General features: G+C 45.8%; 1 protein-coding gene across 4 annotated transcripts in view; it reads left to right on the top strand.

Moving 5' to 3' along the window:
• The window catches only part of LRRTM4 (leucine rich repeat transmembrane neuronal 4), a 419,241-nt gene that overhangs the window by 205,207 nt on the left and 197,116 nt on the right, over nucleotides 1–16,918 (top strand). Inside the window, exons 1-3 of one of the 4 annotated variants that reach the window (XM_061348235.1) lie at nucleotides 6,609–6,874; nucleotides 7,129–7,334; nucleotides 9,441–10,987. In XM_061348235.1, the coding sequence (XP_061204219.1) occupies nucleotides 7,331–7,334; nucleotides 9,441–10,987 (1,551 nt within the window). In that variant the 5' untranslated portion in view covers nucleotides 6,609–6,874; nucleotides 7,129–7,330. Of the gene's footprint in view, nucleotides 1–6,607; nucleotides 7,335–9,440; nucleotides 11,037–16,918 lie in introns of those variants that run through there. The other 3 variants (XM_061348236.1, XM_061348238.1, XM_061348237.1) reach the window with 3 other exon arrangements.

Raw genomic sequence — 16,918 nt, 5'->3', positions numbered from 1 at the left:
TCTTTTCCTGTCGCTGTGCACTTCTCTTTTCTGTGGCTCATGATTAGTATGGCTTTTAACCTACGCATTTAATGTAGTCCAGTATTAGGGAACTTGACCATTTTCTGCAGGAATTACTTTGTTTGGTCACAACTGTAGAGCTCAGTTGGACTACAAGAAGGGTGGTCATGGATAAGCCATGGCTGGAATGTGAAAAGGTGTTAGTTCAGTTCAAACTATGGTACAGATATTTTGGCAGTGGTCATGAATTGGCAACAATTAAACACTTAGCACACGTGAAGAGTTGTAGATAAGAACTTAGATGTATACAATTCCATCAGTAATTCACAGGACTTTAAAGCCTCAATGTCAGAAGTTGTACCTCTGCACAGGGTGACATGTATTAATGAAGTTGCTCCAGCCATTACACTTCAATTGCTGATTTATTCATAGTTTACTAGCAGTGGGGAGAGAAGGGAAAAGGAAAACCCAAGGTCTGAGTTCAGTAGCCCTTGAAACAAAGGTGCACACCAGCTTTACTTGCAGCAGTTGATTTCTGAGTTGTGTATCTGTTTCTGCCTTGGTGAATGAGACTAGATTAAAAGGAAGCAAGTGAATACAGCCCAGATAAATTGACTCCAAGTAGGCCTTATCTCCAGATCATTCCACTGGAGCTGAATGGTAACAAAAGGCAGGCAGTCATGTGTTCAGGATGATATGGGGAAACATGCGCTCATTTCCCTAAAAACCCACCCTGAGTCTGTAGTGTTTAATCCTGTGAATTGAACTGTTCCTGTTGGCTGGTTCCCCATCTCTCTGGTGAAGACTGTTATCCCGACAAAAATAGTCACCATGAGTTAAAGTGTATTAATGAGATGAAGATATGCCAAAATACTGACCTGTTGCTCTGGCTGCTGTGTCAGCAGAGCAGCACAACATGATCATTTCTTGTGCGCCTTTGTTAACCAGTGTATTCCTGAAAATACCAGTTGGGAAGCACAGGCAAAGGACATGACTTTTTAATCCTTGTCCTCTTCCAGAGGATGGCTCTGGCATTGAAGAGGCCGGGTGTCATCTCTGCAGGATTGTGACAACCCTTCATAGCAGAAAAACCCAGAAGCTTTAGGAGCCTTTGTGGCTCAGAAACTTCAGAAGCAGCTTTTGGATTGATTTGGCTCATGCTGTCATTCAAGTGCGAAAGCCAGGGTCTGGCTTCCCTTTTGTTCTGAACTTGACACTCATTTGTAGCTGCATTTTAAACCCCAGTGTATACACCTTCAAAGCACAAAACTGTGCCCCCCTAATTACTGTTTTGCTTGTGAATTGCACTGAAGGCAGTCCTGTGCTGAAAGTCTTGCCAATTACGCAGCACTGTGCAAAGTAGGTGTTAAACAGAATGTGATGTGCAAGCTACTTGATGAAGTACAGACCCCCATTTACAGGCAGAAAGGCTCCTGCTTATCTGGGGATGGACATTACCAGCACCCATCGAATGTGGACACATCTGTTTCATTCAAAATGCGCCAGATTAGCTTGCAGAATTTAGACTCATTTTTAGCATGTGGAATGTGCAAGCTCATTCAGAATGCAGGCACTTGAAGGTCTTTACCTGAAAGCTGAACAGGCTGATTGGAGGTGTCAATACTTCCCATTGGAAATAATGCTAAGTGGTTGGAAAGAGTGAGTGATGAGGGTGTAGCTGGGGCCAAAGAGGACAAACCATTGCAGGAAAAGAACAAGATTTGAATTGGAAGGCACCTTAAAGCTCATCCAGTTCCAACCCCTGCCACGGGCAGGGACACCTTACACTAGAGCAGCTTGCTCCAAGCCCCTGTGTCCAACCTGGCCTTGAACACTGCTAGGGATCGATAATGGGCACCTCCTCACCATGAATCCCAGAACTGGGAAGAACTTTGTTTAAAGATACAGTTCCTAATAACATGGACATGACTTCGTACCTCTACCAGTCTCTAGTCAACCCTGTGTTGAATAATTATCCATCTGGAATGTTCTCTTCTTGTTACTTTAATTAAATAGCTCAGTGCTTCACTTGGGGATCACAGATGGGCTTCTGCGTACTCCAGAAAATCAGCAGCAGCATTTTGTTTCCCACTTTGCCCAGTGCACCACACGCTCCATACATGGAGGGTGGTTGAACTGGTGTGGTTGCAACCATCTTTTTGTTTCAGACTCCCAAATGCTGACAGCAGTAAACATCTTAAGTGTCTTTTGGCTCTATCCTGCTGCCAGCCAATTCTGATACATGATCCTGCAAACTGTTTGTTAGACTTGTAAACTAAGGGTTTGGCACTGGATAGAAAAGCAGGGCTTGCGTTTGAGGAGGAGCTGTGCTCTTGTTAATCTTAGGATATGCAATGTCTGTATTGTTGGGCTGCCTGCTTATTTTTGGATTGAGTTGTCTAAGGCTATATTAGAGGCTTTAAAAGCAATGAAGCTGAGATTAGACATTTCTCACTAAGCAGATAATGTATAAATAAAAGTTACTACACATCTGAGAAAGAATTAAGTAAAACCTTAATTCCATGAAGAAGAAATGAATCCTGGTGAGAATAATGGTTTGAAAAAAGCTGGAGAGCATCTGAACCCAATACTTGGTGTAGTGTCCAGCTTGTCCTGGAGTGTTTTCTGCTGTCTTGGGTGAGATGCACTGACTGAAGCTGGGATTCGTCACAGCCAAGACAACTTGAATTAATGCTTTGAGTTAGTTCAACCTTTGTAGATACACTAAAGAGCAAGAGGTCTCCTAGATTCTGTGTTAGGGCTGTGCCTTTGGTTGCATAGTGGGAGCAAAGGCTTGTGTGTGACTGTTGTGACTGATGTAAGACTGACATTTGTCAGGGGGAAACACTGATGTTGGCTCATGCTGGACACAGGTGCTTCCCAAGAGCTCTGACTCATGTCACTTGGATTGTTACACACAGCAGCAGCTTGCCCAGGAATGGTGTGGCTCCTCCATCCTTTGTGGATTTCAGATAAAGGCCACTCATCTTTATGGAATGGATGTCATTGCAGAAATTATGGGTCTGCTGTGGAAATATTTCAGGGAGGATTCTTGTTCTACATCCTGCCTGGATGACTGCAATTGTTCTTTGTGTGCCTGAAACCTCTAAATCTAGCCAGGGAGTCTGAATGATTTTGTAAAGCCTTGAAAATACAACAGGAATACAGTCTAATGGCTGGGTAGATCAAAGGGAAATATAAAGTGCTGTTTGCTGCCTGAGTCCTGAGCTTTGTAAACCTGGATCTGGCAATACCTTGGGTAGGCACGAGTACCTGTTAAATTTGCTTATTTTCCTCATGTCTTTCTCACTAAGGAGCATTTTGAGTAGAGTGTGCAGAAGAGTGCAAACCTGCGAGGTCTCCACGGGCAGGAAACTGGTTAAAGAGCATCCGCTTCCTTCCAGGAGTAGTTCTACTGCTGATGCTGCTAGGAGAAGTTATTCAGGGCTGTAAATCTCCAGTATCCCACCAGTTGGTACTAGAGGAATATGTGGATATGTCCTTCTCTTCCTTACAGGCAGGTTGTGAGGGCTCTTGGTGCGTTCTGCAGTGTCAGCATACCATGTAACTGTTTCTATTGATCAACACCTTAATGAGACCTGTGCAATTCCATTGTCCTGGAAGAGAAACTATAGATTCCATGACACACAGCTTATTAGTATGGATAATGTACCCAAGGAACTCTTGGTCAAGTGGTGGGAAAATTTGCCAGTTGGATGAGGACCAGATGAGCGCTTACAACAGTTCGGGTGTCTCAGGTAGGTATCTTCTGCCTCTTGCTGCATGAAGGAAACAGAACAAAACCACAAGTGGGCTTTTTCCTCCTCCTTTTGTCCATGAGGTTTTTCCCTTTTCAATTCACTGATTAAAACTTCCCCATTTCTTCCTCCTGGCAAATATTCACGTAGTTTTGTTTTCTATTTTAGTAGAAAACACACAAAAGGGGGACGGTAAATGCACGTTCATGCCATTGAGTGAAAGCGCGCTTGGGTTTAGGGCTGAAGTTTTCCAGTTGGGAATTTCTGACATTTTCCGGTACAGTATCACAGGGGTTTTATGGAAACAAAATTATTTAAAGCTTTGAGTAGGAACAATGGGGATTTTGAGGCTCAGAGAGCAGGCGGCAGTAGGACAGCTCATGACAACACTGCTTCAGCTTTTGAAGGATCAAAGGAGACGGGAAAAGACTTCCCCTGGAAATGGGAACAGTTTCTTTTGACATCACTCTGGGATCTGGCAGAATTTCAAATGGACTCTTCCTGGAGAGCTATCAATGGCAGGTGTAATAACGGCATACTTTAGCTTTTACTTTGCTAGGAAATTATAGCATGAATAAATATGAACGTTGCTAAAATGGGACTGACTGGAATGCAGAGGTAGTTAGTCGAGAGGTGGAAAAAAGCACTTTCAACATCATTTATGGTAATGAAATGCTGCATCTTGTTAAGAGAGCTGTGTGTATTGCAGGCCAGTTCAGAGTGAAAATAGTGATTAATTATGGTATTTTTCTCACATAGATCAATCTCTGATCTATAGATAGCGACGGAGTCTCATTAGGGGACAAAGAAACTCATTTTATTTTCATCAGAAGCTTTAAGCTGTTGCAGTTGGATGCAGATTCAGGAGATGAAAAGTTGGCTTCTGGGGCTTGTTTTATGGATTTTATTGTTTTATTAATGAAGCTGAACTACTTGGCCCATTCTGTGTCCCAGTCTTTTTACTCCACTGGAGATCCCTGGTCAAGACCAGGTACTTAGGCTGGGCAGGGCTGGCTGCAGTTGGGATGGATTGCAGGGCCAGGCAATGGTCTGTTGATCTGATCCAGGAACAGGAATATATAAACCAAAAGAGGCCAAAATCTGACCTTGAGATTCACATAAGTTTCATTTTTGTTCTAGAATAGAATGAGAAGTAGTAGTACACAGAAACCATAGGGATATGGGCTGTAACATGCTGAGCGTAGAATCATAGAATAGTTAGGGTTGGAAAGGACCTTAAGATCATCTAGGTCCAGCCCCCCTGCCATGGGCAGGGACACCTCACACTAAACCATGCCACCCAAGTCCTCATCCAGCCTAGCCTTGAAAGCTGCCAGGGATGGAGCATTCACAACCTCCCTGGGCACCCATTCCAGTGCCTCACCACCCTTACAGTAAAGAATTTCTTCCTTATATCCAATCTAAACTTCCCCTGTTTAAATTTTAACCCATTACCCCTTGTCCTATCACTACAGTCCCTAATGAAGAGTCCCTCCCCAGCATCCTTATAGGCCCCCTTCAGATACTGAAAGGCTGCTATGAGGTCTCCTTCTCTTCTCCAGGCTGAAAAGCCCCATCTTTCTCAGCCTCTCTTCATACAGGAGCTGCTCAGGTCCCCTGAGCATCCTCATGGCCTCCTCTGGACTTGTTCCAACAGATCCATGTCCTTTTTATGTTGAGGACACCAGAACTGCACACAATGCTCCAGGTGAGGTCTCACAAGAGCGTGGTGCTCTCGAGTCAGAGTGGGAAGTACTGAGATAACTAAATCATAATGGTTAGCTCCTGACAGATTTCCTAAAAAGCACTGCCACCGTTTTGGCATCTAAACTCAAGGTTTGGGTGGGGAGTTGTTTATGGCATATCTGCTGTCTGTGTGGCACAGGGAAAGGAGGGAGCAGCTGGACAGACAGCACAGATACATGAGGTCTAGGAAGGCAGGTTAGGAATGCTCAGCAGCAAGGTGGTGCTGCCCTTGGAGAAGCCCAGATTTGCTTTGAAACCCAAAATGGTCCCTGTGTGTCTGTGTGGGGCTTTGCTGAGGCTGATACTGGTTGCCAGGACCAGAACCAGCTCAGAGGAGCAGTGTGGTACCATGCTTGCTCCAGATCCCCTTGACTTCTTCTCATTGTACTGGGTGAGCATTGATTCAAGCCCGAGTGATCGAGCCAAATAGCAGGGGGTGAGAGGGTGTCAGTGTCATACCCTAGATCACACCGCTCAGGCTATGGGTGAAGTCTGCTGAGGTCCAGACCAGCATCATGGCTGGGAGAAATCACTGTTTCTGAATGGGGGAGAGCTGGGGCAGAGGAGGGGCTTAGAGAAAAAAGGTGTCACTAGTTCTGCAGCTTCAGTTCTGGGTTGTTTATCAGACTCAGACACTTAGACTAGAAGAGAAAAACTGCTGTTTTCAGTATGTTTGCGCTGGGTTTGATGGGTGCAGTTCAGTGCCTTTGGTGTGATCAGTTTGTGCACTTCAGCCCTTTAACATTGATTACACTTTTCATGCATCTCCTGTCCTCACCCTGTGCATAGAGGAAAAACAAAACAGTTCAGAATTAGCCCAAGAAAAACACACAGGTCAGGTGGGTTAGAAACAGAGCAGGTTGCCAAATACCCAGGGAACAGGAGTTTTGTTCAGTGTTTTCCACTCTGTGCCAGCAAATCTTTAATATAACCACATAATAATCTAGGGAGGGCAGAGGGATACGGGAGGGGATAATGATGGGCAAGGCAATGCTGTGTCTTTAATTTTCTCTTCCAAAGGAAGAAAGTCTGCATAGCAATGACAGGATCACTTGTTCATGCCTTTAATGTGCGATCTGTTTTCTCCAGTGGAGGGCACTCAGTGTATCACAAACTAGAACATTAGCACCAACAAGCTCCAAAGCATCATCACTCTCTGGAAAGCCTTCTGAATTAGACAAGAGCTGCTTCTCAGCACAGCTACAAAACACTTTAAACCTGAGCAGCTAAATGGATAAACCTCTCCTGCGTAGCTTTTAAACAGGGGTCTTACCCAGCACGGGAGGCCTGCCTTGCTCGGGAGCTGGGGAGCCGGAGGATGGAATGCTGTGCCTGGGAATGGCTAAAGGCAGCAGAATGACAAATGCTAGGTACCGGGGAAGAGCTTTTCATTTCTCCCAGAGAAGTTGGTTTACCTTCATCGCCTGCTGTAGCTTTGCCTTGCAGATTGCCACTTAATGCTGATGGTTCTCTGATGACTTACACAATGGCTCTCAGAGCTTAGAGTCCCTCCCTACCCCCCCACACTCCCCCCCCTCCATCCTTCGTCCTGTCTTCCCCACCCCCAACCCCTTCCCTATCCTTTCCCTTCCTCATCCCCAAAATTCTTGCTTGTCCTCTCTAGGGAACTTTGTGTGGGTTTCTGGCACGCACGCTGGATGGAGGTGATGTGAGTGGCAGCCGTGCCGTGACATGAAGATTCTGATGGTTTAAGGAAAAGAGACCAGTTTTCAAAAGAGAGAGGCAAAGGGGGGAGCAGAGAAGGGAAGAGAGAGAAGAAAACAGCTGGAGAAAGGCAAAGGAGGACGTTTGTGGATGACAGAAGGATGGGTAAGTGAACTTTTCTTGTTTGTTTGGTAGCAGAGCTGCAGCTGGATGGTTTATTTTTCAGCTGGATTACTAAGCTGTTCAGGAGGGGGAAACAGCCTAAGCAGCAGCAGCAGCAGTGCATTCCTTTGCCAGGTGACTCACTGTACTTGCTATTGTATTTTTAGATCATGTATTCCCCCCCTCACACACACACACCTTTCCTCCTGCAGTGGTTCTATATGTAATTCGTCTGTACATGCATGCACCGAGTTGAGGGCTGGAGAGAGGACGTTTGCTGCCTGCACAAGCCTCCTACACACCTGCACTCGTCTAGATAAGTACATGTATGCATGAGGCTCACACAGCATTTCTGCTGTGTTTAGATCTCTATTCAATGGGCTTCTACTGGTATTATTATTCAGGCTCTCAGAAAGGACCATTAACACTTTGCAGTATGTGGGAAGCAAACGGAAGGGGGGGGGGGATAGGTTTTCTTTTATAGATGGTTTTGAAAAGGCTTGTGTGGGCTTTGAAAAGATCCCCCTAAGGTTGCTGTAGGTCTCCAGCAGGCATTTGCCAGTCTTGTTTTTTCAAGTGTGACAGGTTTATTTCCTTCCTTCCTTCGTTCCCCCCCCCCCCCCCAGCCCCCAAGTCTGGAACAGCCAGAACAGATTTTGAGCTGACTGCTGCTGGCACATAGGCAGTAGCAAAGAGATGAGGATTTCCATTAAAAAGCTAGCTGTTAAAGTGAAAGTCATATAAATAGACATATCGTCTATGACTGTGACAGTCAGGGGCATTTTAGATTAAGAATTGTCTTGCAGCATGCCCCTTGGCTTCAAATGGGATTGAATAACTGCAGCACAGGGGTGCTTTTGTGTGTGTGACAAATAATAAAGTAATTATTTATTGATGAGATACCACCCTTCAAATATTTCCTGTTAGAGGAGTGCATGTCAGTCTTAGGGAGGCTGCAACTCTGGACAGAGGCACCAGTCCTAAAATCATCAGAGGCGAAGGCGAGCGTGCGAATGGATGTTGGGTGTTCTGACAACCCCTCCACCTCCTTTCCTCCTTATTCCAAGAATGGGGGAAATGTGCCTGTCCTCACATACCAGCATTGCTCCTGTGTGATAAATGTGGCATCTCAAATGCAAAGTCTTTACATCAGTAGAGCTGGGGAAGAGAGAGGAGACTTGAAATAGGAATATACTCCTTTAAACTTTCTGTGCTTTGCTGCTCTGAAGCAGCATTATTTGTATTTCATAGAGTATATAATGAATATACAAAATAACAACTGCTTAGGTATTCACAGCTACATGTAGACAACTTGAAATGAATATGTGTTAAAGCTATGATTGTTTGGTAGAAATATGTCTTCTACCATGCTCCTGATACTGGGGTCCCATACTAGCATTCCGTGGTTTACTTCTCTGTATGGTAGAACGTCTGTTTCTTTGCATCTGTTTATGTATTTTAGGTACATAAAAATGATGAGTAACCTCCTTAAAGCTACTCTTACAAACAAATGACCCAGTGCACAAAGGAAAGCCTTTACTTAGGGTCTAATTTTACAATAAATATACATTTTAAAGATGGATCAAACTTCCTGATGAGTAGATTTCTCACTTTTTGCTGTAATTTTTGGAGGCATTGGACTGTAAGTTGCTTTTAAGAAGGAACACGTTTAGCAGCATGTAAAGACCAGCAGCTTTGGTTCATTTCCTTTCCAGCACTACGGAGCATTCAGCACAGTGACTTGACAAATATGTTTATTGTTAAAACCTCAGCATCTAGCGGTAAAGATATACCAGCTACATTGAGAGATGATGTACAGGAGGAAAATGAATAGAGAACAGGCTCTAAGGGTCCTTCTAAAGCATCATAAATCACACTGAAGTAATTGAATAACAAGAGTAGTACTGGTGGCGGTGAGATGGCAAGCCAGAAACTCAAAAAGGACAGGCATTTACGCAACAAAAGCTCAAGACAGGAGGCAAACAGGTTGTCTTCCAAATCCACTGCCTCACTAATGCTTTATTAGAAACCCCACTGATGTCTGTAATCTGTTGGCAATTTCTTTTAATAGCTTTACAATACACATTTGTTTTCTTTTTAATATTGTAGGTTTCCATTTAATTAAGCAGCTGAGAGGCATGAGTGTGGTGTTAGTGCTGCTTCCTACCGTGCTGCTTGTGATGCTCGCAGGGGCTCAGCGAGCTTGCCCCAAGAACTGCAGATGTGATGGCAAGATCGTGTACTGCGAGTCCCATGCGTTCAGAGACATCCCTCAGAACATTTCTGGAGGGTCTCAAGGCTTATCCTTACGGTACAACAGCATCCAGAAGCTGAAATCAAATCAGTTTGCGGGCCTCAATCAGCTCATATGGCTTTATCTTGACCATAATTACATCAGCTCTGTGGATGAGGATGCGTTTCAGGGCATCCGCAGGCTGAAGGAATTAATCCTGAGCTCCAACAAAATCACCCATCTGCACAACAAAACGTTCCACCCCGTCCCCAACCTCCGCAACCTGGACCTGTCCTACAACAAGTTGCAGGTGTTGCAGTCTGAGCAGTTCAAGGGCCTCCGGAAACTCCTGATCCTGCATTTGCGGTCCAACTCGCTGAAAACCGTTCCCATCCGAGTGTTCCAGGACTGCCGGAACCTGGACTTCCTGGATTTGGGCTACAACCGCCTGCGGAGCTTATCCCGTAACGCTTTCGCTGGCCTTTTGAAGTTGACAGAGCTCCACTTGGAGCACAACCAGTTTTCTAAGATCAATTTTGCCCACTTCCCGCGCCTCTTCAACCTCCGCTCCATTTATTTGCAGTGGAATCGGATCCGCTCTATTAGCCAAGGGTTAACGTGGACTTGGAGTTCCTTGCACAACTTGGATTTATCAGGAAATGACATTACAGGGGTAGAGCCTGGGACCTTCCAGTGCCTCCCTAACCTGCAAAAGCTGAACCTGGATTCCAACAAACTTACCAACATCTCTCAGGAGACCATCAATACGTGGATCTCGCTCATCTCCATCACTCTGTCCGGAAATATGTGGGAATGTACTCGAAGCATTTGCCCTCTGTTTACTTGGCTTAAGAATTTCAAGGGAAATAAGGAAAGCACTATGATATGTGCAGGCCCTAAACATATCCAGGGTGAAAAAGTGAGCGATGCTGTGGAAACATATAATATCTGTGCTGAAATCCAGGTGGTGGTTACTGAAAGGTCATACCAGCCACCCAAAACCCCCCAGAGACCTTTCTTCATTCCCAAACCTACCATTTCCAAACTGGAAAGCAACCAGCCAACATCTATTGTGCCAAGTCCTTCTGCAGAGCTCCCAACACCTGGAGTGGAACCGGAGTATGAGCATGTTTCCTTTCACAAGATCATTGCTGGGAGCGTAGCCCTCTTCCTTTCCGTGGCCATGATTTTGTTGGTTATCTACGTGTCCTGGAAGCGTTATCCAGCCAGCATGAAACAGCTCCAGCAGCACACGCTCATGAAGAGGCGCAGGAAAAAGGCCCGAGAGTCTGAAAGGCAAATGAACTCCCCTTTACAGGAATATTACGTGGACTACAAGCCAACAAACTCTGAGACCATGGATGTATCGGTTAATGGATCTGGGCCCTGCACGTATACCATCTCTGGCTCCAGGGAATGTGAGGTATGAACCATGATCCTCCTAAAACCATTTCAGCTGCTGGGAAGGAGAGGTAAATGTTTGAAGCTCTTGAGGTATCTCTAAACACTAGAAAGATTAATGAGATTTTGTGCTATTGGGTTTGCTCGGTGTGAAAGGTTATCTCATTAAAGAGCAATGGTCAGGGAAGGGATGGGGATGATACTGAATAATTCAGATTTATCAATAGAGTAAGTTGAAGTCAACAACTATGATAGAGGAATTTGAAGTGCTATTTTCTCCTTCTTGCACCCATTTTATTAGCAGTGGCCATAAGAGTCCCATTTTTAATGTGTTGGTAGAAAGAGAAGAGTTTAAGAACCTCTGCTGTTTTAAAAATGAATCTGGAAACCTCTTTACTCAAAACCCCACCTCAAATCTTGAGGGGTTTATGGCCTAGTTAAAGGCACACCAAAGATTTTCTGCCTGTTCTGTCTGGTTCAGGAGGAAACGTGGGGCCAAGAGGAGTGCAGCACAACCTTAGAGCCAGGCACTGGTTTCCTGGAGGAGCAGGAGCGTACCTGCTGCCTTCCTCGCTCTGCTGAACTGGAGCTTGTCAAGGCCTCGAGGCAAACAGTACATTTGCAAATATCTGGGTCGGGAGAGGGGGATTCTTGTTATTTTTAATTTCATTTTAGTGATGAGTGAAGGCTGAGCTTGAGAAGAGCTCTGCTGGAGTTAATAGCTTCACACGCTTAAGGCCATGTTATGGTTTTGAGTCAGCAGCATGGGAAATACAAATAGGAGAAGTTCTCAGTGCTTCTTTTGTCTGCTTTTGAGCTTTGACAAGAGAATACCGTGGGTTTTCATTGCTTTATTGTCAATGACTCTATTAATGTGTATGCAAGAGATGTTTTTACTTGTGAATGCCATTGCTTGCTTAAATAGCCGGTAAGGAAGATTTGAACAACTGCATCTCAGTACTTGTTGCTTATTCCTGCATGTCATGAGGTATTAGGGGATTGTGGTTGATTTTGCCTCCGTGTTGTGGACATCCTGCTTGAATTCATATCCATTTATGCACATTGGGTTTGTCTCCGGTAGATTCTGACCCCTGTCTCTGACAGCCAGGTAGTGTGAAAGGTCTGTTAAAGACGAGCAGAGCTAGGCAAGCTGCAGTTCTGGATCTTGAGCTTCTAAAAGTGGATGGTTTTCCATTCTGACAATAAGATGCCAGAACCAGGACAGGCATCTTTAAGACCTTTCCTGTTCGGCACTGAAATCCCTAGCTAGTTGTGGACCACGGAGCTAAAGGGTAGGCAGAAAAGCTGTGTTTTGGCACTGCTTTCTCTGGAGCAGTGTTACCTTCAGAAAAGAAAATGACCTGTCAGACCCTTGTCATGTCTGCTAGTACCATGTGAACAAAGGTGTGGGGTTTTTTTTTCCTCTGTTAGCAGCGAAGTAAGTGATGCTATCTGGGTTAGTTTGCATTTTCACTGGCTGTCACAGGGAGCATTAATTTGACCTGAAGGGCTGTCTCCTCTTCATGCTCAGGTTGAACACTGCTGAAGTTTCATTAGCTTGGCTAAACTGCTGTTTAATTTACACCAAGGTGATGCGCAGACAGCTGAATTCGCACACAGAACTGAAAGTCCATTTCATGAAACCATCCCCTGTAATGAAATTCAGATCGCGATGGTAGCGCACAGAGACAGGGAATGTGTGATGTCATTTGGGTGACTGAGATTGGGGTAATTTGGGCTACGGCAGAGAGATGAAAAGCTGGAGAATGTCTATAACAGAAGGTCAGTGTGGTGTCATTTCTGCATCTCGACTGTTAGACCCAGCATTAAACACAAGGGGACCCCAGTCTGCCTGCTTTCCAGAACAGCTTTATTCCACTGCTCTGTTCAGGTGGCATTAAGCTCGACTCAAGCTGTTTATTGTGCTGTCTGTGGGATCCTTGGTTAGGTTATAGATCAGGAAGACTGTAGTGCACATGATAGTGCTGTGACTGTATGTTGTGACTGTGCGGTGGCTTGGTATGACTGTTGCAGAAGACTTCAGGAGACAGAACACAGCGGATCATTGAAGGCACATGTAGCAACCATAAGGCCCCCACTGAAATACTATCTTCAGCTTGGATGTAACATTCTTCGTCTCCATAGCTACGAGGTTCCACTTGTAAAAGGATAGATATGCACTGTACAGTACTTAAAAATGGTGAGAAGAAATAATCCTTGTAGTGGCTTCAGCAGTGGAGAGCTTTTATATTTAGGGGGGAAAAAGAAGATGAAACATGTCATTATTTACTCATTTACCCAGAAGTATGTACTTGTAGGGAATAGGAAAAGTGTTGTTTTCTAAAGTGGGTCCTAGCTCAGGCCCATCCTCCTGTGGTCTGACTTGTCAGTCACTGGCCTCAGTGCGTTTCTCCCCCTAACAAAGACCATGAATAGGGGAGAAGAGGGTCTGGTTGCTAACGTGAGGGCAGGCAGGAGGGGTTTCAGGACTCACTGGTTATGACTTTATTGATTTTCCTTTTCTCAGTGATGTTTTTCAAATGATAGCCTGCTTTCACATGTCTACCCCACACATCCTCTAAGCAGCCAAGGTGTCCAAAATGGTGTGTCTTTCAGAGGAGAACTACTGGCTTAGCTCCATTTTAACCTGGGAAGGATGCCTGAACATACTCTGTTGCTGGCAGTTGGGTGATAATGAATGGCTCCTGAGTGGGGCCTGAGAATGTGTGAGCATGCCTAGTGCATTCACAGGGGTGATTTTGGGGTTAGAGCTCATCTCATTCATGAACAAAGATGCTGCGAGGGCTGGAGCAGCTCTGCTCTGGAGCCAGGCTGAGAGAGCTGGGCTGGGGCAGCCTGGAGAAGAGAAGGCTCCTGAAGGGGAGACCTTAGAGCAGCTCCAGTGCCTGAAGGGGCTGCAGGAAACCTGGAGAGGGGCTTGGGACAAGGGATGTAGGGACAGGGCAAGGGGAATGGCTTGAACCTGCCTGAGGGGAGACTGAGCTGAGCTCTTAGGCAGAAGCTCTTCCCTGTGAGGGTGCTGAGGCGCTGGCACAGGGTGCCCAGAGAAGCTGTGGCTGCCCCATCCCTGGCAGTGCTCAAGGCCAGGTTGGACACAGGGGCTTGGAGCAAGCTGCTCTAGGGGAAGGGGTCCCTGCCCATGGCAGGGGTTGGAACTGGGTGAGCTTTAAGGTTCCTTCAATCCAAACCAGTTTGGGATTCTATGATAAATCACTTGTTTTCTGTGGCAGAACTGCCCTTGAAATGTCATGCCCAGGTATTTATGCAGGTTCTTCTTTTCCCATCACTCCACGTGGGAGCAGGGCTGGTGTTTGTGGTTGGTTTAAGCTCCATGAGGTTTCTAGGGTATAACAAAGGAACACAGGCAGCTGAGAGCTGCCCTGTGCTGGGTCCTTCCACTGCAGCTAAGGGAGTTGCAGGTACACTTGGTGTGGCTGCTTTTGCAAGCTTACGCTTCATGAATTATTCCTTGTACTACAGAGACAGGGCCAAAGCCAGGCTTGCTGTAAATGGGAGCAACTCTCTTGGCATCAGTGGGATTATAATCACTGACACCTGGCCTATGGAATTCTATTTAGTCTATTGGCAAGGGTTTGTGAAATATCTGGATGCTGATGAGTTTGGCTCTCGCCATCCAGTTAGCAGACTGCTGCTATCCCATTTTGGTATTTGCTTTGCTTTGTGTATGTGCATCATATTCCCTCTCTCTTTCATATTTATTTGTACATTTGCTGAAGATCTGGGAGCCATAAAAAGCAGTTTCATAAACCAAGCTGTAATATTATGTATTTCATACATATCACACACAAAATAGCTGTATATAGCACACTGTGAAGGTACATGGGGAGACGGAACACTGGTACAGAAATGTTTCCTTCTTTCTACTGCAAGGTCATTCATCTCCTGTTCCTCAGGCTAGTAGATACAAACCCAACAGCACCCACCAAACAAATGAACATCTTTTACCTGTTAACTGAGCACAGTCGCTATGAAACCCTTTGAGGGATGGTTGACATAGACCCTGTGAGGTTACTGCTTACACTTTTCCTTCTCTGTCTCTCTCCACAACAGCCCACCTCCCATCTCTGTGCTGATGCTCTTGTGTCTTCCTGCAGTGACCGGTGGAGCAGTTGTCATTTGTATTCAAACATGCTAAATCCATCACACAAAGTTACGTTCATTTTGAATTCTGCCTTCTCCCCTCTTGCCAGTGGGAAGACGCAGATGGGGAAAGGAATGCAACACGTGCAGATGTGGTGGGCTGCTGTTGACCTCCTCCTTTTGAGCCTAATTTCGAAGGGAATGTTGACATGCTACTGATGTTTGTTATTTAGTTATTAAACATCGTGACTGTGGTGTTCTGAACAGATGCAGAAAGGCAAAACCAACACAGCCTCCACCTCCAGACAGTGTTTGTCCAAGGCTTCAGTTCTGGAAGGGGTTCATGGTCCTGTAACTCACCTCTGAAGGGCTGCTCAGGGGCTAAGCCTGAACTCAGGGGGTCTTGTGACTTTGTGTGGGAAATCACTCAAGCAGTGATCCTGTTCCCTTTGGTCATCAGCCTGATGTTGTTACAAGGAGTATCAGCAAGCACTCCAGGGAGACGTGTGAGCTCATTACAGCTTGGGGGAATGCAAAAGGAAAGTGATCCCATTACAAAGAGAATATGGGAGGTGAAGCATGAGGGGGCAGTAGGAACTGTCAGTTACTGTCATCACTACAGGCCATAGTGCTGTGGTTGTCTTTCCAGTGAGTGCTTTGGAACACACTAGGATGGGCATTGTTAATTTGGCTTTCCTATCTCCCTCTGTGCTGTGGCTCCTTCCCTGCCTTGCTTTCTCCATCTCCCTGGGACTATGGATGGACCTTGAATTCTTGCTTGAGTTGTCAACTGAAGGGTGAATCAATCTAATGAAACTCTGTCCTAAGCTCTCTGGTTGTGTCAGGAGAGTAAGCAGAGCCTGAGCTGATTCTGCTTTTCCTCCTGCAGTATAGCTGGAAGAAACACATCAGAAGTGGCTCAGAGGTGAAACCCTTTAGGCAGAAGGCAGAAGGCCAGTGGGAGGGTTGAGGAGAAGGTGGATTTTAGAAATGTCTTCAGGATTAGGACCAAAGGTAGAAATGGGTGTTTGACCCCATTCAAAGCTTTCCTTAGCATTGCATACTGTTGTTAGCACAGCCTGGTTTGGGTTGGAAGGGACCTTAAAGCTCACCCAGCTCCAACCCCTGCCACGGGCAGGGACCCCTTCCACTGGAGCATCTTGCTCCAAGCCCCTGTGTCCAACCTGGCCTTGAGCACTGCCAGGGATGGGGCAGCCACAGCTTCTCTGGGCACCCTGTGCCAGCGCCTCAGCACCCTCACAGGGAAGCACTTTCTGCATTGCACACTGGTTACTGCAAGTATACAGTCAATATGCAGGAAGCTGTGCTATAGAAGTACCAGTGATGCAGCAATAAACGCGGGGCTGAATTTCCCTGTGCTCAGCACTTGTAAAGTGTGAGACTTCACAAAGATATTCCCCAAATGAGTGGCCGTGTTTCCGGCAGAGCTCTGCCAGCTGTGCATCAGCAGCAATTGAGACACGGGCTGTCAATTGGAAGAGGAAACTGCAGAAGGATGCTGAGCGCTTCTGAAAGTCCTTCCTCAGGTGCCTGGCTGCGAATCAGCTTGTCTGAAATCTGCTCTTGCTCTACAGGTGCTGCTGTGACCTTGGAAGTGATTTCCTCTGGGATAATGCAGCTAATTCCCTACTTTTCCCACTTCCTAGAGACCTCATGGTTTGAGTTACACACAGTGAGGACTGCTCAAATGGAGAGGATGTTGCATTGTAAAACCTTTGTGCAAGATACTTGTGTTCCTATTGTATTCATTACTGAGGCCCTGTGAAGGATTCTTGCATTGCCAGTGTTGTGACGGGTGCAGTGTGCCCTT

The sequence above is a fragment of the Neopsephotus bourkii genome, unplaced genomic scaffold (assembly GCF_033783945.1).
Source record: "Neopsephotus bourkii isolate Nb327-2 ecotype Australia unplaced genomic scaffold, CSIRO-AGI_Nbou_v1 NB_346, whole genome shotgun sequence".
Taxonomy (NCBI): Eukaryota; Metazoa; Chordata; class Aves; order Psittaciformes; family Psittacidae; genus Neopsephotus; species Neopsephotus bourkii.
This window is presented reverse-complemented; position numbering and strand designations above follow the sequence as displayed.